This window comes from Rosa chinensis, chromosome 2, assembly GCF_002994745.2.
Source record: "Rosa chinensis cultivar Old Blush chromosome 2, RchiOBHm-V2, whole genome shotgun sequence".
Lineage (NCBI taxonomy): Eukaryota > Viridiplantae > Streptophyta > Magnoliopsida > Rosales > Rosaceae > Rosa > Rosa chinensis.
In genome coordinates, this window is record NC_037089.1 from 83,815,341 (window position 1) to 83,838,665 (window position 23,325).

General features: G+C 38.5%; 1 protein-coding gene, 4 non-coding genes and 1 pseudogene across 6 annotated transcripts; all 6 read right to left on the bottom strand.

Annotated features, from left to right (window-relative positions):
- Positions 1-548: 548 nt before the first annotated feature.
- On the bottom strand, positions 549-1,821 carry LOC112188986 (annotated as a pseudogene).
- A 158-nt stretch (positions 1,822-1,979) lies between these two features.
- LOC112188984 (AAA-ATPase At3g28580) lies at positions 1,980-3,842 on the bottom strand. 2 transcript variants are annotated; one of them, XM_024328235.2, is made up of 2 exons: positions 3,707-3,842; positions 1,980-3,420 (listed from the first exon to the last, which is right to left on the bottom strand). In XM_024328235.2, exon 2 carries the CDS (start codon positions 3,312-3,314, stop codon positions 2,112-2,114), a length of 1,203 nt encoding a protein of 400 aa, XP_024184003.1. In that variant the 5' UTR covers positions 3,315-3,420; positions 3,707-3,842; the 3' UTR covers positions 1,980-2,111. The 2 variants fall into 2 exon arrangements, with proteins under 2 accessions (XP_024184003.1, XP_024184002.1); XM_024328234.2 differs by lacking the exon at positions 3,707-3,842 and having other exon boundaries at positions 1,980-3,656.
- A 4,305-nt stretch (positions 3,843-8,147) lies between these two features.
- Positions 8,148-8,244, bottom strand: LOC112191053. Its single transcript, XR_002932769.1, has one exon. It is a non-coding gene; the product is annotated as a small nucleolar RNA R64/Z200 family (small nucleolar RNA).
- A 28-nt stretch (positions 8,245-8,272) lies between these two features.
- Positions 8,273-8,354, bottom strand: LOC112191052. Its single transcript, XR_002932768.1, has one exon. It is a non-coding gene; the product is annotated as a small nucleolar RNA U54 (small nucleolar RNA).
- A 71-nt stretch (positions 8,355-8,425) lies between these two features.
- Positions 8,426-8,496, bottom strand: LOC112191078. Its single transcript, XR_002932794.1, has one exon. It is a non-coding gene; the product is annotated as a small nucleolar RNA U18 (small nucleolar RNA).
- Positions 8,497-8,738: 242 nt separating this feature from the next.
- LOC112191049 lies at positions 8,739-8,830 on the bottom strand. The gene has a single exon (XR_002932765.1). It is a non-coding gene; the product is annotated as a small nucleolar RNA Z199 (small nucleolar RNA).
- Between the last annotated feature and the right edge of the window lie 14,495 nt (positions 8,831-23,325).

The window sequence follows — 23,325 nt, forward strand, 5'->3', positions numbered from 1 at the left end:
GATGACTAAGTCTGGCTGGCTATTTCCTCCGTACATACTGGTATGATCATAAATATAACTGAAGAAAGTAATGATTCTGATGATAAGATGCATGCACACTAATTTTTGAACACGGCAGTTAAAAAAGTTTAACTTGTTTGCAGTAGCTAGTAATAAGCATGTAGTACATAGATTTTTAACTGCATTTTTTTCTCCAGATTGATCTGAGATGAATCTGATTGATGCTGATGATGAAAGATTGCATGGCTCAGGTTAGTTCTCTGGAGGTATCAGTTACATTCTCAGTTACATGGTTAAATTAACTTTGCAGCTTTAATTAGTTTCCTATTCCTCAATGTTAATGCAAAATTTAGATCTTTCGTTGATGCATTTGTTTTCTATTATTGTGCTGATACGAGATTTTGAGTTTTCAATACTAAATGGTGTTCAAGTTGTTCCTCACGCTCTTTTGGATTACATTCTGAGATCTACTGTTAGTACCTTGGCAGTTTTAATAACTGCACATCAGGTGCTAGTTAACATTCCAAATCTAAGTTAGTTTTGTGAGATTAGGGAACTTGCTGAATATTGACATGTGGAGCTAGAATGATACATACAGCTATTTTTTACACAAGATTGAAGACCAAGAGTACAAAATCCTAATTTCTTGCCCTCTTTTCATTGATTATCAAATGATCCTGTGGCGTCATCATTTTCTTCCTCTTTAGCTGATGATTTCTCACACTTCCTCCTTCCTCAGATTTTAACCTTGCATTCTCTTCTTCTTTTTCAAGAGCTTCGATCAGATCCTTCGGGCAGATTTCCACATTTTCCGGGCAGATTTCCACATTTTCCAGGCAGTTTTCAGCATCACCAGAAATGTTCTTGGGTGTCAAATGCTCTGCTACATCAGCTGGAGTCATATTGGTTTTTCCAAGCAAGCTACAAATGGTGCGAAACAACTGGTGTGCTTTGATTTCAAGGCAGTTTTTACTTTTTAGCCAGCACCTTGAACGCTTCAAACTGACAGTGTGACAATTCTATGTGCTTATCCATCCTTCCTTTCCGAATGAGTGCTGCATCGAGTTTCTCCACATGATTAGTTGTGAAGACAATGAGCCTTTCTCCCCAACAAGCTGACCCCAGTCCATCAATGAAGTTCAGAATGCTGGAAAGAGTGACCTGATAGGGTTTGGTTTCTGTTTCTTGTATCCTAAGCTTTCCCCTTTCTTCCTCCTCCCCATTAGCTCTTCTCTTCCTCATTTGGCCTGAGAAATCAAGCGCACAATCAATGTCCTCTATAATAATGGATTTGCTTGATGTTTCTATCAATAGCTTCCACAGCTCAGTGTTGCCCTCCACTGCAGTCAAGTCGAGAGCATAAGTATCATAACCCAAATGATTCGCCATGGCAGCAATTAGTGTGGACTTGCCAGTTCCTGGAGGGCCAGAAAGGAGGTAACCTTGCTTCCATGCCCTCGCAATTCTTGCATAAAGCTTTCCTGATGTGCTAAATGCATTTAAGTCGAGGATAGTTTCCTCCTCCTTCTCTGGCTCCATGGCTAGTGTCTGAAATGTTGCTGGGTTCTGAAATCCTACATGGCTCCAGTGTGACTCCATGTTGGTATAAAGCTTTCGTTGTGGATTCCTCAAATTTGGCTATTCCTTTAAGACATGGTTCAGGTATCGCCCAATTATGAGATCCCGATGCCTTTTATGGAAGCAGAGCTTGTAGTAAGAAGAATGTGTGTCTTTTTTAGCACCACTTCCTGAAATCCACCATACTCTAGCTCCTTCAAACTCATCCACAACCACTTTATACTCATCCATGCTAAGATCTAGGGAATTATACGTTTCTTCTTACTACCAAGGCCATGGTTAGATCATATATAGTGTCTTTTCTTGGTGATCAGGGTATGACCCTCGATCTCGATTTCATTGACTGAAATTAGAAAGCAGCAGGAAAGTGCATCTTCTTAAGCATTATCAAATCTGATTCGTTGATCGAATGAAGCCATCCACATGACCTTTATGTTGAGATTTAAAAACTTCCTAGACTGTGAAAAACACAGGAGAGTTTACAAATTTATTAATTTACTTATGCACGAGGAATATGCATCTACCTGACCTTTTCAGACACCATTTTCTTTAACTTCTTCACATAATCTTCCTTCAGCTGATGTTCCATTACATTTGACTTGCTCATTAGCAGTCTCATGTTTCTCCTTTGCTTCCTTCTCTGCTTTCAATTTTGCTTCTTCCTCTGCCTTCATTCTTGCCTCCTCCTTCGCAGCCTCGAGTGCTTCAATCAAGTTCTTCAAACAAGAATCAGCGTCTTCAAAAACAGATTTCGGCATCAAGTTCTCAGCAACATCAGCAGGAGTCATATTAGTCTCCCCCAACAACCGTTGAATGCTTCCAAACAGTTTATGTGACTCCAAATCCAAATAGTTCCTAACAAGCACTTTGAATGATTCATAGCAACAGTAAGACAACTCAACATGCTTGTCCATCCTTCCTCTTCTTATAAGAGCAGGATCAAGCTTGTCCACATAGTTAGTAGTAAACACGATCAATCTTTCACCTCCACAAGCTGACCATATCCCATCAATAAAGTTCAACAGCCCTGACAAAGTAACCTTGCTGGTTGTGGTTTCTTCTTCCCCACTCATTTTCTGAATCGGGTCCTTTACTTCCTTATCTTCCTCCTCTTTTTTCTTCTTTCTTTGACCAGTAAGATCAAGCGAGCAATCAATGTCTTCAATCACGATAATCGACTTCCCTGTTATGTCAATCAACAGCTTCCTCAATTCAGTGTTATCCTTGACAGCCGTCAACTCAAGATCATAAACATCATAGTTCATGAGGTTAGACATTGCAGCAATCATGGTTGACTTCCCAGTTCCTGGTGGCCCATATAGAAGATAGCCTCGCTTCCAAGCCTTCCCGATTTTAGCATAGTACTCTTTCCCAGCGCTAAACTTCACCAGATCATTCACTATTTCCTCTTTCTTGTTTGGGTCCATTGCTAAAGTCTCAAATGTTGCAGGGTGCTCAAACATCACATGACTCCACTTCCCTTTGCCGCTGTTGTTGATGTAAAGCTTTCTTTGTCTATTCCTCATCGCAATCTCCTTCCCTTCTTTCCTAACATGATCAAGATAACACCCCATGATTACATCCCTATGTTGTCTGTGGAAAGTTAGCTTGAAATGTCTCTTCTCATCGTACTCAGGATAGAAAGAAAAGGAGTTCTTTTTGGACGAGTCTTTCATAGAAGCCCACCAGATCTTGATCCCTCGAAACTCCTCAGTAACTTCTTCATTATCCGCCATGCCGAGAACCAGGGTGCTGCTCCCCTTGACATCATGAGCTTTCAGTCGTTTCGCCGTTGTTGATGACTTGGTGCTGAGGTAGCTCTGGATAGCAGAGTAGACCTCGCTGCGTTTGCGAAAATCATCAGCATATTCATCAAAGGTGATTTGGATGTAAGGGTACAGAAATCCGAACAATTTGTGGCTATATCTTACAACAAGGCCCTGAAGATTGTAGGGCAAGTATTGTTTACATATTGTATAAACAAACATTACAGTGGCAATCAGAGAGCCTAATTGAGCAAACATTTCACCCATCATCTTCATCTTCCTCTGCAAATGAAGAGATGTGGAATATATATATATATATATATATATATATATATATATAAGAACCCAGAGAATTTACTTACTCGTTAAGATAGTAGACTCCGTCAATTCTTCAGCCACCGACTACTAGTACTCCCTTATCTAACAGTCTTACCAACTTATTTATACTCCATAATTAGACACCAAGATTGACCTACCATCATCCAAGTTTTGCAAAATATGACATTTGATTTTTCTCTTCCGGTTTTTTTTCTTGTCCATATATACTGAACCACTATGACCAAAGAGGAGAGCATCTCGAATTGGGATAGACTTTGTTTCACAAAATTTATTTCACAAAAAAAAAAAAAAAAAGCTTGAAGCCTTGAATTGGATATTGTCGGTGGAGGAAGGGTCCACTATGAAACCTCACGCTCGTAGGAACTGGTTCCTCACTTGCATAATTTGTGAATCCTAGAAAACAAGATCCTACTATTTTGCATCCTTTTAAATTTCATTTAAAAAGAGGATTTACAGTTTGTGCATCAAAGGCATGGAGGACTTACAACTTTTTAGTATGAACACATGATAACGGGATAGCTACATACTTTGATCCCAAGGCATTTAGTAACATAGTTTGCATCATGTTGAACTACCATTTACGTACTCCCAAAGTACAAGATTACTCATAATGAACCTGAAATGAACGATGAAAATGCCAAATACAGTGCAAAAATTGCTCAAAATGACATTTGTTAATCCATAACATGCAACTATAGAACCTATATGATCTGAATACAACCTTTCTATCTGAATCTTCTTCGCTCTTGCTGAGGGATGTAAACTAGATGAGATGGGAGGATGCCATGAGAAACTAAGAACCAACAGAAACATAGTTGTCGTGCCATTCTTCCCATTTTTGCTACATTAGCTAACGGATCAGCTGACAAATTTGCATCATCAAAGAGATGCTACCTTTCAGCCTCTAGAATTTGAGGTTCCTTCCTCTCCTTCAGTTGGCATTGAGTATCGAAACAAGGGGCACACGTGATTCACCTCCAGCCACGAGCCCACTGGACAATGCAATCTACATGATAACACTGTGTGCAAGGCAAAGGAACAATCAATTGATCATCACCGCCTTGCGCCAAAATCGTCCAGTTCCGTTTGATAGTAGCTTTTTCCAAACCATCAAATCTCACTTCATGCAAACTCTCAGTTCATCAATGGCATTGGCATCTAGAGCACTAAAACTGCCCAATATACACACGCCCGAAAGACATTGTCGAGGACAGTTGGGTGCTCCCGTTGTGGGACACCAACACTCGAAAGGTACCCAACCATATCTGTGGTGTGGACTCTGGACAAGATTATATATCCGATTTTCAAGACTTGGATTGTATTCATAGTTCTTTTCCTTTCTTTTTTCGGGTGGGATTATTTTCTTGCTCTCTACGCTATTTGTTCTCTATATAAAAGACGAGTCATTCTTTGTATCGGTACTCGGATATCTTTGGGGATTTAGGGATTGTTCTTTAGGGCACAAATGGCCAACCTTTCAACAAAATCATATTTACCGCCGGAAATGATCTTTAACATCCTTTTACGGCTCCCAACCAAGGATCTCATACGGTTCATGTGTGTTTGTAGAGCTTGGAATGCTACTATCCACGACGAAAAGCTCATCATGACCTCATGACAACCAACAGTTCTCGCACCCTTGTACTTATACCATACGGTCCACTGTCCGGAGAACCCTCTGTATCGATTTCTTTCGACGGAGATGTATTTGGTAATGCCGTGAGAATTCAGCGGCCATTGGAACAAGATACCAGGATAGTGAGTTACTGTAACGGTTTGGTTTGCATTAATATCTATGATGCAGTATCTAAACAAGAGGATTTTGCAGTATGGAATCCGTCGATTCAAAGGTTGAAGAGAATTCCCTTAACAGCCATCGACCTGCCAGCAGGGCCTACAGCGAGATATCCGAAGTGGATGATTTGTGAAAGCTGTGGTATCTGTTGATAGGAATCATGAACTGGATTCGAAAGTGAAAATTTATAGCTTAAAATCCAACTCATGGAAAAAGATCCAAAACATGCCTTGCATTGGGCGTTTTGGACTAGCTGCACCATATCTATCCTTTCTGAATGGTGCTCTACATTGGCTGATGCATCGTAACTTAATTGTAACTCGTGATCTCGCAACTGAGAAGTATGAACATTTTCCCACCCCGTTGTTGATCTCATTGTTGATCCCTTTCGATGGACTTTGGAGGTCTTGGGAGTGTGTGTGTATTCTGAAGATAGAGGCTCATATTTGAATGACGTTTGGATTATGAAAGAATATGGAGTGACAGCATCTTGGACTCGGTTATATACTACGGATACGAGGGATATGCCTCGGCGGCCTTGTCAGTATCCCCACCCCTATTATAAACCCTTGGTGTTTTCAAAGACCGGCAATGGTTCTATTAGTATCAGACGACAACATGCTTTGCTGGTATGACTTAGAGAAAAAGAGTGCGAAAGAAGTTGAGATTCTTGGTACGCCCTTTAAATTTACAGCAGCTATTTGTGTGGGAAACCTTCATCTCCTTAATAATGATCCTGTGTGATCACTAGGTTTTCTATTATGGTCATAGTTCGAAGTTCGAACTTTGTTTATAATTTTATTGCATACTGTAACATGGAGATTATTATCAAGGAAAAAAAAAAACCTTCTGGGTTTACAATCACAGTATAAGGAATGCAGCAATTCTGAAACTTTTATTTATTTATTTTTATTAACAATCTTGCTACATTAGGAATTGGCTAAAGGTGCCAAATAGTTCATGGCCCTGATATGTATCTGAATCATCTGATTATGTATGAACATCAAAGAAATTGCACAAACTAATACCGCAGACCAAAAATCTTATATATAGGCTGTCAAACTCCAGATACAATAGGATTACAATGACCAAGCTGGAGCAATTCATCAAACTTGTGCATCTTCATCTTCACGAACAGACATTGTAAACATGATGTGATGGAAAAATGGCACGAGCAACAGTAATCAACAAATCATCACCGTGCCATTCTTCCCATCCCATCTAGTTTACAATCGAAAACTGCATTCTTCGGGTTTGAGGGTGGGACAAATGCCCTGCATTGTCTGTCTCCGAGGAACTAATATCGTCTGATCCCTTTCTCCTTAAAAAAAAAAAAAACTGCATTCTTCGTACTCCAAGCCTTTCCAGGACATAAACAAAAAATAAACCAAAAAGCAAAACTGAAGTGCAAAAGTGTATGCCTCATGGGAGTCATGGCCGGTCCCAAATAGTAAAGGCAGCAAAGCCGCTCTACAAGGCAAGGGAATATGAGGCCGCCGTTCTCGGAGATACTAGTACAAGCACCGTCAACAATACTTTCCCTTCGGCCTCTGTTTAGAATTTGAATGTTCCTTCCTCTCGCTCAGTCGGCATTGAGTAACGACACAAGGAGCACGTGATTCATGAATTCATTCCTCCTATCGTACTTTGTTGGTAGGATTTAGAGAAAAAGAGTGGAAAAGAAGAGGAAGAATTTAGAATGACCTGTGAATTTACAACAGCTATTTGTGTGGAAAACCTTCGTCTTCTTAACGGTGATCCTGTAATTGTTGAGAGAACAGGTAGGCAGTCACTAGGTGTCATGTTTTAAGCTCGTACTTGATTCCCACTTTCAATTGCATAATATATAAGCATGTCTTCTTTTATTGTGTGTAAGATCGAATTGATTTTGATATAGACGTGTACACATATCACTTTTGACATAATTTCTGGGTTTGCAATCACAGCATGAGGAATGCAGCAATCTTGAAACATTTTGTTTCATTAAGAATCTAGCTACATTATGAGTTGGCACTCAATTTGGTTTAACCAATTACAAGTTCACCGCCCTGATATGCATCTGATTATGTATGAAGTACGAACATCAAAGCATTACACAAACTTATATACCACACTCCAAACATCTCTCATATATTGGCTGTCGAACTCTAAATACAATGACTGGAGCAACACTTCAATCTTGGCATCTTCGACTCCACGAACAAACATTGTAAACAAGATGTGATGGGAAAATGGCACGAGCAACAATATTTTATCATTTTCGTGCCATTCTTCCCATCCCATCCAGTTTACAGTCCAAAACTGCATTCTTCATACTCCACGCCTCCAAGTTCTCCAACCCTTTCCCCATGACATCAACAAAACAAAGACCAACAAACCACAAAAACATAAAACAAAAAACAAACTGAAGTAAAACAAAAAATGTATGCCTCATGGCCAGTCCCAAATAGTAAAGGCAGCAACGCCGCTCCACAAGGCAATGGAATATGAGGCCGCCCTTCTCGGAGATACTAATAAAAGCACCGTCAACGATACCAGGCTTTGTTTGTGACGCTTACTTGGGATCTTACAAACACACAAACTGTTTGCTCCCACTGAAAAGCTTGAGAATTCCGAAGAGAAATCTCACGCCACATTGTATCAACAAACAAAGAAAACAAGTAAAATTCAATCTGCTCAGACGCTAGGAAGTTTCATTCTCATTGATTTTTTACAATCTCTGAAGTCTGACATGTGAATTTAATCCATAATTCATCACCGCAGAACAATACACAAAACATAATTAGCAGTAGGAAGCTCTCAGCTTTCAAAACTTATCCATTCATGATATGAATCAGAATAGCGTATATGCCTATCAAGGCAAAAATCACAGAGCAACAACCACAGTAAAACACAAAGTTCAAATCTACGAAACAACAACAAAAAAAGGTAAAAACTTTCCTAATCGTGAGATCAGAGTTGGTTAAGGTTTTTCGTCAATGTAAATTCAGAAACACGGACCAATAAGTTCCTCATCACGCCCACGAGTAATTTAAAAAAAAAAAGAACCAATCTTTCATAGTAAAAGATCAAAAGAAACAAACTTTTACACAGTACAGATCAAAATCGGCAAAGAAGAAGTAAAACATAAGAGATCAGAGTTGGTTAAGGTTTGTCGGTCACGGTAAATTCAGAAACACGGACCAATAAGTTGCTCATCACGCCTACAAATAATTTTGAGAGAAAAAAAAACCCAAAGAGGGGAATGAAGAATTGAAGCAAATCATCAGAGACTTAAATACAAGTAAACATGGAAGGTGGAGATAGCGTATCTCCATTCATATTGTTGCAGTATTATTCTCATCACAGATTTGATAAAACAGAGAGACAGAGCGGAATAGAAATTGGGTCCAAAACAAACCCAAGCTATAATTACAGTGAGAACATAGATCTAAAGGGAGGAGGAAAAAGAAGACGATGACTCCCAAATTCTCGAGGCGGGTATTTATAGTGTGACACGGAGAAAACCCTAAATAGGAATTGGGAAGGTTCGAGAATTGGGCCTGCTATTCACTGAAGCCATATGTATGCAATCTCGTCTTTGTAGAACCATCTGTGAGGTCCAATAAGGACCCATGTGATGACAGGTTTTTGGCCCAAACTTTTATGGTATAGGGTTTAGATTGGTCGACTAGGTCACACGGACTTGAGAAGGAAAGACATCCATCGCGTCCATAGTCTACAACTATTCGATTAACTCGTGCAATCCTAAGAGTAGGGGTCGTCAACGGGCCAGGCCGGGCCCGGCCCGGCCCATTCATAGCGGGCTCGGGCCGGGCCTTGCCATATTTTAAAATAATTGCGGGCCGGGCCGGGCCTGGCCGGGCCGGGCTTTATTAAAAATCAAAGGATCCAAGCCCGTCCATATAAAGCGGGCCTTGCGGGCTTTTTCGGGCCGGGCCGGGCTTGGCCTTGCGGGCTTTTTTGGGCCGGGCCTTGCGGGCTTTATTTATAAATAAATATTTAAAGACACAAGTTTTTTTTTTAAATCAAGCTTTGGAAATTCAATGGATAATGATCAAATACAACCAAAGATAATAGATCTATATAACTATATTGTACCAAAAAAATCTATATTTATATATAGATACTAATTTATTGATAAATAAATTTTTAAAGACACTAATTTTTTATAAACCTATATTTATATATCATACACTCCAAAGAGCAACCCCTATCAATTCAAAGAAAATGGAAAAACCGACCGTTGGATGGGTTTATTACAATAAATTATGAGTATGGTAAAAAATTTAGCCAATTTCACCATATTTTAGAATCCGATCGGATTGGTCAACCGTAGTCACTTATATGTTTTATTGTTTGACCGATGGCGTGGCAACCGCGAAACGTGCTTATTTTTTCACATCACGTTTGTATATATTCCATCGATGGATGTGCGTGGACATAAGATAAAAAAAATTAATTTTAATTACAAACACATTGGTGTATACCAATTTTATTCCTTTAGTTGTATGACTTATACATTGCATTTAAATTGTTTAGGTTCATTCTAAAGCAACCATGAAGTAGAAAATGAATTCGGAGAAACCAACCGCTCGATGGAGAGATTGTAATGTTTTATGGTGATTGTAGAAAATCTAGCCAATTTCGTTATTGTTTCGAATTCGATCAACTAGGTCAAACGTAGTTACTCTTATAAACCCATATTTATATATCATACACTCCAAAGAGCAACCCCTATCAATTCAAATAAAATGAAAAAACCGACTGTTGGATGAGTTTATTACAATAAATTATGAGTGTGGTAAAAAATTTAGCCAATTTCACCATATTTTCGAATCCGATCGGATTGGTCAACCGTAGTCACTTATATGTTTTATTGGTTGACCGATGGCGTGGCAACCGCGAAACGTGCTTATTTTTTCACATCACGTTTGTATATATTCCATCGATGGATGTGCGTGGACATAAGATAAAAAAAATTAATTTTAATTACAAACACATTGGTGTATACCAATTTTATTCCTTTAGTTGTATGACTTATACATTGCATTTAAATTGTTTAGGTTCATTCTAAAGCAACCATGAAGTAGAAAATGAATTCGGAGAAACCAACCGCTCGATGGAGAGATTGTAATGTTTTATGGTGATTGTAGAAAATCTAGCCAATTTCGTTATTGTTTCGAATTCGATCAACTAGGTCAAACGTAGTTACTCTTATAAACCTATATTTATATATCATACACTCCAAAGAGCAACCCCTATCAATTCAAAGAAAATGGAAAAACCGACCGTTGGATGAGTTTATTACAATAAATTATGCGTGTGGTTAAAAATTTAGCCAATTTCACCATATTTTCGAATCCGATCGGATTGGTCAACCGTAGTCACTTATATGTTTTATTGGTTGACCGATGGCGTGGCAACCGCGAAACGTGCTTATTTTTTCACATCACGTTTGTATATATTCCATCGATGGATGTGCGTGTACATAAGATAAAAAAAATTAATTTTAATTACAAACACATTGGTGTATACCAATTTTATTCCTTTAGTTGTATGACTTATACATTGCATTTAAATTGTTTAGGTTCATTCTAAAGCAACCATGAAGTAGAAAATGAATTCGGAGAAACCAACCGCTCGATGGAGAGATTGTAATGTTTTATGGTGATTGTAGAAAATCTAGCCAATTTCGTTATTGTTTCGAATTCGATCAACTAGGTCAAACTTAGTTACTCTTATAAACCTATATTTATATATCATACACTCCAAAGAGCAACCCCTATCAATTCAAAGAAAATGGAAAAACCGACCGTTGGATGAGTTTATTACAATAAATTATGCGTGTGGTTAAAAATTTAGTCAATTTCACCATAGTTTTGAACCCGATCTAATTGGTCAACCGATTACCGATATGTAGAATATATATATATGCACATATTCTATATAGAATAATAGAAGTATAAGAACTTCCACACACACACACACACACACACATATATATATATATATATATCTCTATATATTATTATATTATATATATAAACACACACATATATATAAACACACACACACATATATATATCTCTATATATATATTATATATATAAACAAACACACACACACACACACATATATATATATATATCTCTATATATATATCCTCTATATAAACACACACACACACACACACATATATATATATATATCTCTATATATATATATATATTATATTTAAACACACACACACATATATAAATATATATATACATATATATAAACACACACACATATATAAATATATATATACATATATATAAACACACACACATATATAAATATATATACATATATATAAACACACACACACACACATATATATATATATAAACACACACAAATATATATATCTATGTGTGTGTGTGTATATATATTTATAAACACACACACACATAACTACAAATATATATATATATAATATTTTACGGGCTTTTACGGGCCGGGCCTAGCGGGCCTTTGGCGGGCCGGGTTTTTGCGGGCTTTAGGCGGGCCGGCCCTCGGCCCACCAAGGCGGGCTTTTGCGGGTTTTTTGACGGGCCGGGCCGGGCTAAAAGCCCTCCGGGCCGGCGGGCCTCCATCGGCCCACTTGATCCGCGGGCTTTTTGATGAGGCCTACCTAAGAGCAACTCCACCGGTGGAGTTAATTGGGCAAGCCATGTCATTTTGATGATGTGTTGACCGGGTAGAATGAAAAAGCACCTTCTACAGGGCCTTGCTTGACCAGCTAAGCTTTTTAGCTTTGCATGACCCAGGCCAAAAAAATGGGCAAGCATGTGACTATTTTCTTGCCCAAGGTCATGGAGCTGCCAGCTCGGCCCACTGGAGAACGTGGGTGACGTCAGGTGCAGACGCAAAGAGACAGACGCAGGAGTGGAGGACACGGACCAACCACCTAGCGCCATGTGGCCCAGCACCTTCTACATCCTTATTTTGTCGCGTAGCAACATTGCTTTTGCGGCAGGGGACAGGTGGCATCGAGCCGTTGGCTTTTCAGAAAATTTGAAACCAACGGTCCTTTAATCTGGGCCGTTGGTTTCAATTAAGGTGAACAATCTGACGATGGATGAATTAATATGTATATATATTAATTGTAACGGTAATGTTCGGTGGAGTTTTTATATGTGTATATATTAATTGTAACGGTAAGAAAACAAAATCTAAAAATTTATCTATAAATACCTAGCATTTTATTGACATCTCACACCCAAAAAATTAGAGTTCATAGTTACACATTCCTCCTCTTCATATAGCTCTCACCATTCAATTTTTTTATTATCCAATATGGCCGAACAAAGGGGAAACACATGTCCAATGGCCGGACAAGAGGGAGATCAAAGTGAAGATACCCAAGATAAAAGGAAATGGACGGATGAGGAAGATGGACGGGTGATTGTTTCAACCGTTTCAAAAAAAATTGTCGGTGGTGCCTTTACTCATTTCAACAAAAAATGTCGGTGGTGGCTTCACTCATTTCAAGGAAAATTGTCGGTGGTGGCTACACTCATTTCAAGATAAATTGTCGGTGTGTAGGTGGCTCATAATTTATCCACCGAAAATATTAGAAAAATAGTAAATTGCATAATTATAACATTAATTATCCATAAATCTCCATTGTTATAATCTATACATCAAATATATTTTAATCCTAAAATTTGAAAATAAAAAGTCAATAAACAGTAAAAGTGCACAGTACGTGAACAGTAAAAAAAAGACCGGCAAAAACTGGATAAACAGTGAACAGTCTTGACCGGTCAAGAAAAAAACAGGTGGAAACCCATGTCCAGTGGCAGTGAACAGTAACTTGACTGGTCGACGCCTCGACTTTTCTTGACTACAGGTGGAGTTGCTCTAAGGGCATCTCTAACCCTTTAATCAAAAATCAAAGTCATTTGGAAAATTTGACACCCCTAGTGTCATTACTATTCACTCATATTTTGCATCTCCAACCCTCTTTAGTCAAAAGTAATAGCCATTTCATAATTTTAATTATTTTAAATAATTATTCAACTACAATTTAATTATTTTAGATAATAAACTTATATAATATATAGTTGTTTAAAATTTTTTTTAGAAATTTTTATTTTATTTTTTCAAGTTTTTCTTGTTTAAAACTACATTACTTTATTATTAGCCGTTGAATTTAATTCATCGCATTTTTCTGACTGTCAGATTAAAAATTAAGTAATTATATATTTATTTTTTTAATTTTTGGTATCAATTAATCTTGGCCTTCCATTTTGAATCGAATTCATGAGGAGTGAATCAGAGCCGCTCATTTTGAATAGTGGAATGTGGGGCCCAACCTTCTTCCCCTAAGCCATTTTGGCTTTCTACCTTCATTCCTTAGTTATTATGACTCAAGGTACGACTCAAAAGCCATTTTGGCACCCTTTTGATTTGGGTTAGAGATGGTGAAAAAAAAGCCCCTTAGTCATTTTGGCTTTTGACTCTATTGTTGGAGATGCCCTAAATGAGGTGCAGGATAGGTATACATTGGATGTTGAAAATCAAATAAAACCTGGTTAATTTTTATAACACACATTAATCATGAAAACTTGGAAGTTTAATAGTAGAAACATCAACGAAAGATAATGCAAAGATTCTTTGACGGAATCTAACATCAAATTTCTAATAAAAAATAGGACTAAATACTGTTTAGTCCTTGAACTTTTGCCCTAAAAACACTTCAGCCCCTGGCCTTTTAATTTCACACGTTTAGTTCTTGTACTTTAAAATTTCAAAGCAATAGGTCCTTGCCGTTACTCTCCGTCCAAATATTCCGTTAAAGCGCTGACGTGGCAGTCTCTCTGCGATAAAATGACTATTATACCCTCACATCATTTTTTTAAATTAATTAATTAATTATTTCCTTTTGTTTATCTCCTCTTCTTTTTTTGGGGAAATAGGCAAATTTCTCTCTCTTCTTCCCGATCTTCACCAAGGGTCTCTCTCTCTCTCTCTCTCTCTCTCTCTCTCTCTCTCTCTCTCTCTCTCTCTCTCTCTCTCTCTCTCTCTCTCTCTCTCTCTCTCTCTCTCTCTCACACACACACACACTATTCTCTACAACAAAAATTACCCCAAGTTGGGTTCCTCTTCTGCGGCGCCATCACCGTCGCTCAGCCCTAGGCGGTGCTCGCCCTCCCCTGGCTCGAGCCTCATGGCCAGCAATCTCTCTCTCTCTCTCTCTCCCCCCCCAAAAAAAAAAAAAAACTCAAAACCTCCTCTCCCTGCTTCTGCAAAATCAAGCTCACCAACTTCCCCCACCAATTCTCCGCCGTCCCTCTCATCATCAACCACGACGCTGCCGCCGCCGCTCAGACCACCGCAAACCACGACGCCGCCTGCTCCCACTCCCACTCCCTCAACGCCTGTTTCAACCTCACCAAACCCCAAATCAGAAACCCTAGCCTCCAAGCGCCCCAACCTCTCCATCTCGATCTACAAATCGAAGCAGCTGACGTCACCATGGGAATCGAAGGCGGCATCTAAGAAGAAGTCGTCGTCGGAGCTGCGCGAATTGATGGGATCGGCGAAGGGGTTGGGTTGTGATGGGTGCACCAGCGGGTGAGTCGGGTCGGGTTGGTTTAGTGGCTCTGGGTCTCTAGGTAGGTGAGGCGTCGACGACCCAGACGATGGCTTTGCCGCCGAATCCATGGGAAATTTGCATCTGGGCTTGGAAATGCAGAGCAATTTGAAGTTAAGATTCCGACGACGGAGGAGTAGGAGTGGAGCATGGTGACGAGTGATGGAGGAAGAGAGAGAGGAGGAAAAGAAGGGGACTGTGGTGATTGAGAGAAGGGTTTGGTAAGAGATTTCGGCTCGGCGGCATGGTGACGAGTGATGGAGGAAGAGAGAGACGAGGAAAAGAAGGAAGAGGGTGCTATAATGTCAACCGTAAAAAAATAATAATAATAAATAAATTATAAAGAAAAAAAATTTAATTAATTAAAAAAATGATGTGAGGGTATAATAGTCATTTTATCGCAAAGAGACTGTCACGTCAGCGATTTAACAAAATATTTGGACAGAGAGTAACGGCAAGGACCTATTGATTCGAAATTTTGAAGTACAAGGACTAAACGTGTGAAATTAAAAGGCCAGGGACTGAAGTGTTTTTAGGGGTTAATTTTTAACTACTTGAACAATTTCCCTTTTGTTGAACAATTTTTCACCATTTCGTGTTCAAATTGAGTGGGATTATGCCCACTTGTAGGAGGTGGTCGTGTTGGCGCTGGTGGGCACGGAACTTGCTCAGGCGGAGTCATTCTAGATCCTTTGTCTTATGGGGTTGTTGAAGATGTCTGCTTGCTGGCATCAATTGTGAATTGTTTGAAGAACTCATGTTGCCTAAACTCAGCTATAACAAATAACAATTTGACTGAAATTTTATATCAAAGTGTGTTGAGAATAATTTGATGACTAAAGGCCTCCATATATAGGGTTTGTTATTTCTTTCCAAAATACTAGAGGAATTGTAATAAGACTAGGAATAATATTTTCAAAACATATAGAAAAACTTTTTTTTCTTTTTTTGAAAGGATAGGAAAACTTTCTTAATCCAAAAGGAAAAGAGAATTTCTATTGAGACCTCCAAATCTGCTCACGAGACCTCACTCTATTATCAATTATTAAATGAAATATATAATCTACTATAAAATGACTATTAAGGACAATAATTATACCAAAAAAATATTATATTTATTTTATGTAAACTTTCTAATTCAATAATATTAGATTGTATTCCTTATTATTTTCCTTATCTATTTTCATTTTCCAATTTCACTATATACTCACTAAACCATTCATATATATTTAATAAGAATTAAAAATATGATTAAAATCATGTGACCTAAATGCATTGGTAAAATTTCACCACAAAAAAAGGAGGGTTGGGGAAAGAGAGCGATGCTCTCAAGAGATGTGTCTCCGCGGCGGCCGGGTTCGTCTGGTGGCACCTCTGCTCATGCGACAGGGCAGGGGTTCTTTGCTCCTCTCTCTCGTCTACTCTACAATGGTGATGGTGGGTTTGCTCACCATTATTCCCTGAACATAGGCTTTTGCCTTTTTCTCCTTGTTGTTGTTGTCGGTGATGGTAGGGTTAAATATGCGGCCGATCGAAATATGGATCAAAGTTCAATTGAGACGAGAGTGAGGGTTTCAATGCCTGGTAGTGGTGGCTGGACTAATGGCAATGATAGTCGGGCTAGGATCAGACTGTTCGATGGCTATTATGGAGGTCGAGAGACTGGTTTCGAGCTGGTTAGGCCTCAGATCAGAGCTTCTCCTGTGGGGAGGATAGGAGCGATCTCCCTTTCGTCTGGTATCATTGGGTTTGGTTGCAGTAGGTCACTGGTTCTGCACACCTGCTCCTGAAGTGGTGACGGTGGTATGGTTACCGATGGTTTTTGTGACGATGGAGGCAGTGCCGATGTTGGCTGCGGCAGGTCGTTGGCAGCATCAGAGGTGGAGCTATTACGGCTTGACCTAGGACCTCTTGGTGGATCTGGGCTCAGTTGGATTTGGGTCGAGTCTGGGTTATTTCTTATTCCTGGGCTTGGTGGGCCTACTGGGCATGTTTAATTTTAGAAGGGATGGAAGGTGACTTATCATCTTCCATTCCTAACTTTTAGTTTTTTAATAGGTCGAAAAGTTCACATTCTCTGAGGGTTCATTTTACTATTTGCTTCAGAGGATGTTGATCTTTGTTTGAAATAAAGGTGTGTTATTTTCCTTAAAAGGTGGGTGTACTCGGGGTGGCCTGGGGCTTGTTTTTGTCATAGAATAGATGTTTAGGGTTTCCTAAGGAACGATTCTTTTTGTCGACCCCATATGGGTGTTTCGTTTTTGTACTGCTTACTGAATATATATAATGGGCTGACCTATTTTCATCGAAAAAAAGATCATGTGATCTAAAAATGTATGATATATATGTTGAACGCATATTTGTGAGGGAAAGCAAAATAAATCCTCTTATGATTTATGACCTAAAATCTAAGTCAATCCATTATATTTGCAAAAAAAAAAAACAAAAAAAAAAATAATAATAATAATATTTAAATAATTAATCATGTGGTGCAAAAAATATAGGAAAAAAAATAAACATTAAAAACGAATGTTTTTTTTAGAATAAAAACAAATGATTTTTTTTTTGGCACTGCTAAAATAGAAAGAAAAAAATAAAATAAAAATAATAATAGTTCATGGCATTTTCTTTTTATTAGACATTAATTTTTGAAACTCAAGTTTGATTAAGAAATTAATGTATATTTAGTTAAGATTTATTGAGTGATTAAAATTTTTTTTTTTTTGAAATAGAAGTTGAATTCATTAGATCAACAGCAAAATGGCTGAAGTCTACCAAAACTTACATAAAAAATCCAGCAAGAAAATCCGGAGTAGCCTACCTAAGCTAAAGCAAACCTTTAAAGATCATTGGGACGCTCACATTTAAGCGAGCTCATACAAGAATGAAAAAATCTCGCCTCTTACGGAAAAGAAATCATTCAACTAGCCCTCACTTGCTAATCTTGAGTGATTAAATCATTGAAATGACTAAATTTTTTATTTTAAAAATAATAATTTGTTTGCAAATTATATGAGTGAGGTTATTTGAGAAAGTTTAGTGAGGATTAATGAGTGAATTTAGTATTTGCAAATTTGATAAGAGGTGTAAAAAGCATAGAGATCAAGTGAGTAAATTTGGAGGTTCCAATAGAAAAACTCTAAGGAAAGGGTCTGGATCAAGGGACATTTTTTTTTACACAAATTTTGACACACCTTGTAAGCCATTAGATTTTAAAATATTCAATGGTTCAGATTTATTGTTTGAACGATGTCAACATACAACAGGCTAACATGGCAAATGACATGGCATTACATTTTTTAATCTAAAATTGAACTTTTTTTCATTAAAAGAAAAACTGAAATTAAAATTTGAAAAATCAAAATCAACAAAAACTACAAAGAAATAAAAGAGGAAGAAGAATAACAGAATAATGAGTGTTCTATTCGATCAAAAGAAAAAAAGAAAAAATAGCATAAGAAGGCTGTGAGCTTGTAGTTCATGTCTGGGTACGATTGTTTGTCACATAGTTGGATTATGAGACTCTTAAACACACAAATCATATGCTTTATTAATGAAATGAATGATTAACCAAAAAACATCACAAAAGTATGTTTGATATGAACTTGCATATACTTGTGTATCAGGTTTTGATTTTTGGAATTAAATGAACAAGAGTTAAAGACTTGAAGTACTAAACTGGGCACAAGAAATTGAGAAGGAAACCAATCAACAAGGCTAAGAAACTGATGGGCCTCCTTAGACTAAACAAAGTTGAGCTAAGACAGATATATAACACTGAAAAGTTCAATATTTCGAGAGGTTTAGCTAGCGAGAAACATATGGTGATAATAGGAAGAAGAGGGATTGATCAATATACGGTGTCGCCGGGAATATTGAACCAAATCATACCAATCACCTTCAAAAGCTTAGCTAGCTAGCTAGCAACACATAGTGCATTGTAATGAATCTAGTAGACTCATTAAAATAGCAAATAAATTAATAAATGAAAGGAAAGCTTTTATCTATGGCAGGCAGGGTACAACTTGTTCAATCAGTGTTTCAAAGCATGCTTCTTCATACTTTCACAGTGTACATTTGGCCTTCCTCTCTTATAAAGCATTTGGCTGTCTGTGCTCGGAATTTTATCTGGTCTGGAGACCTGGCGATACGAAAGATGGTTACTGTATCTTGGAGTCAGGTTTGTACTCCTAAGATTGAGGGGGGGGGCTCGGCTTACGGGACCCTAAGGCTCTTAACCAAGCAGCGCTTCTTCGGTTTAGCTGGGGAACTCTCACCTCAGCCTCTCCCTGGGGTCTCTTTGCTCGGCGCCGCTTTTTCGTTTCGCGGTTTATGAGATTAAAGTTTTTTACTTCTTCAATCTGGCATGGTTTGAAAGTTTCTCTCCCTTTAATATATCAGAACTCCAGATGGCTTATTGGCAATGGTTCTATGGTGAATTTCTGGTCGGATAAATGGTTGGATGTTCCAATCTTAGAGGAGTTGCAACGTGTTTCACTTTCTCCACAACTGCATGCTCTTGTCTCTGACTTTATTGCTAACCAGCAATGGTCCTTGCCAGCTCGGTTTTACTCTCTGTATCCACATATTGCACAAAAGATCCACAACATTACTCTCCCCCTCCAAGCTGAAAGTGATTGTCTCATTTGGGAACACTCCAGTTCTGGGGTCCCTTCTTTCTCTGATGGTTATGAGTTGGTTCGTCAGAAGTTCAATAAAAAAAGTTGGGCTACTAGCATTTGGATTTCTTTTATTCCTCCCCGGTATTCCTTATTAGCTTGGAGGATTTTCTATGATAGGTTACCCACTGATTTGCAGCTCCAGCGTCATGGGGTTACCCTTGTTTCGAAATGTCCCTTATGCTCTTTGGGGTGTGTGGAAGATTCAGTGCATCTCTTCTTCAATTGCTCATTTGCTCAACATATTTGGCAGTGGTTAGCTTGTTGTTTTGGCACTTCATTGCCTTCTCAAGGGTCTCTTAACGACTTCTGGAATGCTTTTATTGGTAAGAGATTCTCTTCTCAATTAGCTAATGTTTGGTTAGCAACGGGTCTTTTTACTCTGATGCAGATTTGGAAGGTGCGGAACAAGCTGGTCTTTGATAATAAGCAGCCCTCTCTCTGGCGTGTTCTTTGTTCAATTAAATCTTGGGTTCGTTTTGCGGCACCCTACTTTCCAGGTAGTTCGAAAGGATTACTGGATGTAAATATTCTTAAGGAATTTGGAGTTCAGCCCATTATTCAACAGGTGCGCATCCCTCGTATGGTTAGGTGGCTTTCTCCGACTCATTCCTGGATTAAGCTCAACACTGATGGCCTTGCTAAAGGGAATCCTGGGGCGGCGGCATGTGGTGGCATATTTAGAATTTCTGGTGGGCGTTATATTGGAGGCTACTGTCAGAACTTGGGTTTCCAGAATGCTTTTTATTCGGAGTTAATGGCAGTGATTATTGGAGTGGAGTTTGCTTATCAGTTTGGTTGGCATACTCTCTGGTTAGAGTGTGATTCTATGGGTGTGATTGAAGGGTTGAGGTCTTCTACCTACAAGCCCCCTTGGCCTCTGCGTGTTCATTGGCACAATTGCTTAGCTCGCCTTAATTCGATGCAATTTTATTGCAGTCATATTCATAGGGAAGGCAATTCAGTGGCAGATTGCTTGGCGAATTTGGGATTGGCCTTTCCTTCTCTTTGCTGGCTCCCTACGCCTCCAATGGAGATTTTTTCTAAGCTTCGTAATGATGCCTTAGGAGTCCTCCATTATCGTTGATTTGGTTGGATTTTTCTCTTTTGTTTTCTTTTTGTGGGAGAGGTTTTGGTCTAGTCCCCCTTTCCCCTTTTGTAATTTTTCTCTTTTTCTTTAATTAAATCCGGGCGTGGGGCTGAGCCTCCCAGTTAGGCTGGGTTCCAAACCCCTTCATCAAAAAAAAAAAAAAAAAAAAAAAGATCAGAAGAACATATAATTTCACGTTCATATATGTAGAAGTATAGATCTGATTTTCCTCCTTCCATGTGTTGTCAGTAAGTGCTTGTCACTTGTTGTGGATACATCACGTATTTGAACTAGCTACAGCAAATCCATTCAATATGAAAACAAAGAGTGCATTGATACCATTCTTTTATGAAAACAAACTAACATGCCTCAATTGGGAGGATGGAGATGAGAGCTTGCAATTGGAAAGGACGATGAGAGCTTGAAGTTAGAGAAGAGATCGATGTTCCTTTTGGCATTTGGCATGTTCTTCTGCTATTTTATTTTCTTTTGATCGAATAGAACACTCCTTATTCTGTTATTCTTCTTCGTCTTTTATTTCTTTTTAGCTTTTGTTGATTTTGATTTTTCAAATTTTAATTTTTTTTCTTTTAATGAAGAAAAGTTTGATTTTAGATTAGAAAATGTAATGCCATGTCATTTGTCACGTCAGCCTATTGTATGTTGACATCATTCAAACAATAAATCTGAACCAATGAATATTTTAATATCTAATGGCTCACAATGTGTGTCAAAATTTGTGTAAAAAAAGCTGTCCCTTGATCCGAACCCCCTAAGGAAAAAGCTTTGATCCATATTATAATAGGAAATAGATTTAACAAATCTATATTCGAGTCTTAATTGAGCCCTCTTGCTTTGATAATATTTCTTGATTGTTTTCTAACCCAAACAAGAAAGACATTTCAACAAAAGCGAGTCAGTCGATATTTAAGAAAACACTTGATAGTTAAGAAAGAGGGAGTGAAATTTGCACTCCCCTTTTTGAAAACCATACACCCTCTTAATATTTTAATAGTTTTAGTTGGCTAATGCTTTTTTCTCTTCCTAAAATATCCCTGCTCAATCACTTAATTTTCCCTTCTCTCTAATCTCTCTCCAACAGTCCAACTCGATAGAAAAGAACTCAACAACAAGGCCAAAATTATGAACAGTTGTTCATAATCCTCCAATAGAGCCATCATGGCAGAAGAACTGGAAAAGCCCAATTCGAAATGGCTTAGTGCTTGTGGCTTTCATTTAGTTTGATAAAGCAGTTTTAGAACGCGTCTCACGCGCAGAGAGAAGAACAACAGAGGAAAGCGAGTTCGATCTCTCCCGGCCAAACGCTGCTGGTGCTCCCGCCTCTACGTTCCGATCCGGGAGAGGATGGTGATCCGGAATAGAGGCTCGGTTCTTTGGCAGAGGTGCAGAGCTTGATTCAGTAGGGTTTGGCCCAATGGATCGAAGCCGAAACTCTGCAAGGTTTTTGCGTATTTCCTCGAAGGAGGCAGTCTTGGAAGGCCGGAAGAGAGAACAGTTGTTGTTCTGAGAAGTGGGTCTGTTGTGTTGTCGCTGTGAGTGTGAAGTGGGTCTGAAGTGTTGTTACTATGACTGTGACTGTTGCCTTAGGCTAACTTTGACATCGCTGAAGTAATTGGAGAGAAAGGAGGAGTCGGACTGGGGATTGGGTTCAGTTGGGTCAGTTGAGTCGAATGGGTCTGAGGAGGAAGTGGAGAAGAGGTGAATGAGATGTGGGTTTGTGAGGGTTCGGTGGTTGGTTCTCAGTCTGAAAATGTTGATGGCAAAATCAATAAGAAGCAACAAGGGATGCCTATTAAGGCTGGTGGAGGAAACATCATTGAGCAAGAAAAAAGAGGAAGAGAAAAAACATCCCCAAGAAACACATCCCTTATCTCCCTAAAGATTGTATCTCAAGCATTCTTGTACGACTTCCATTTGAATCTCTTCGAAGGTCAAGTTTTGGATGCAGGCCTTGGTATAGCATAATTAAAAACCCCAAATTCATCAATGCTTATCTCCATCGGTCTGGATCTGTTTTGATTTTTCTATTCTCAATCACAAAGGTAAGGTCATATTCTTTTTCAATGGCATTTGTTCCAGAAGAGAATTTAAACAGTGTTTGAGTCGGAGAGCCACCATTGTCAAAAATGATGAAGAAGAGAGATGGAAGGAGTCAAAAAGTTATGGTTGTAAGGGCAATGTCAGAAAGAAATATAAGTAGAACAAAAGAAACTATTAAAATATTAAGAGGGCGTGTGGTTTTTAAAAAGGAGAGTGCAAATTTCACTCTCTGAAAAACCTATACAATCATCAACAATTTCCAAGTTTTGCAGGTCTTGATTTGAATCATGGTTTTTAATTAAACGAGATCTAGGCCGCCGCTTTATTTTTTTTCTTTTTACTGCTAAATCGGCCTCAATTTTAAATCATTT

Coding starts and splice junctions, on each gene's coding strand:
- LOC112188984 (XM_024328234.2), bottom strand. CDS start 3,620: ATGAAGATGATGGGTGAAATGTTTGCTCAATTAGGCTCTCTGATTGCC.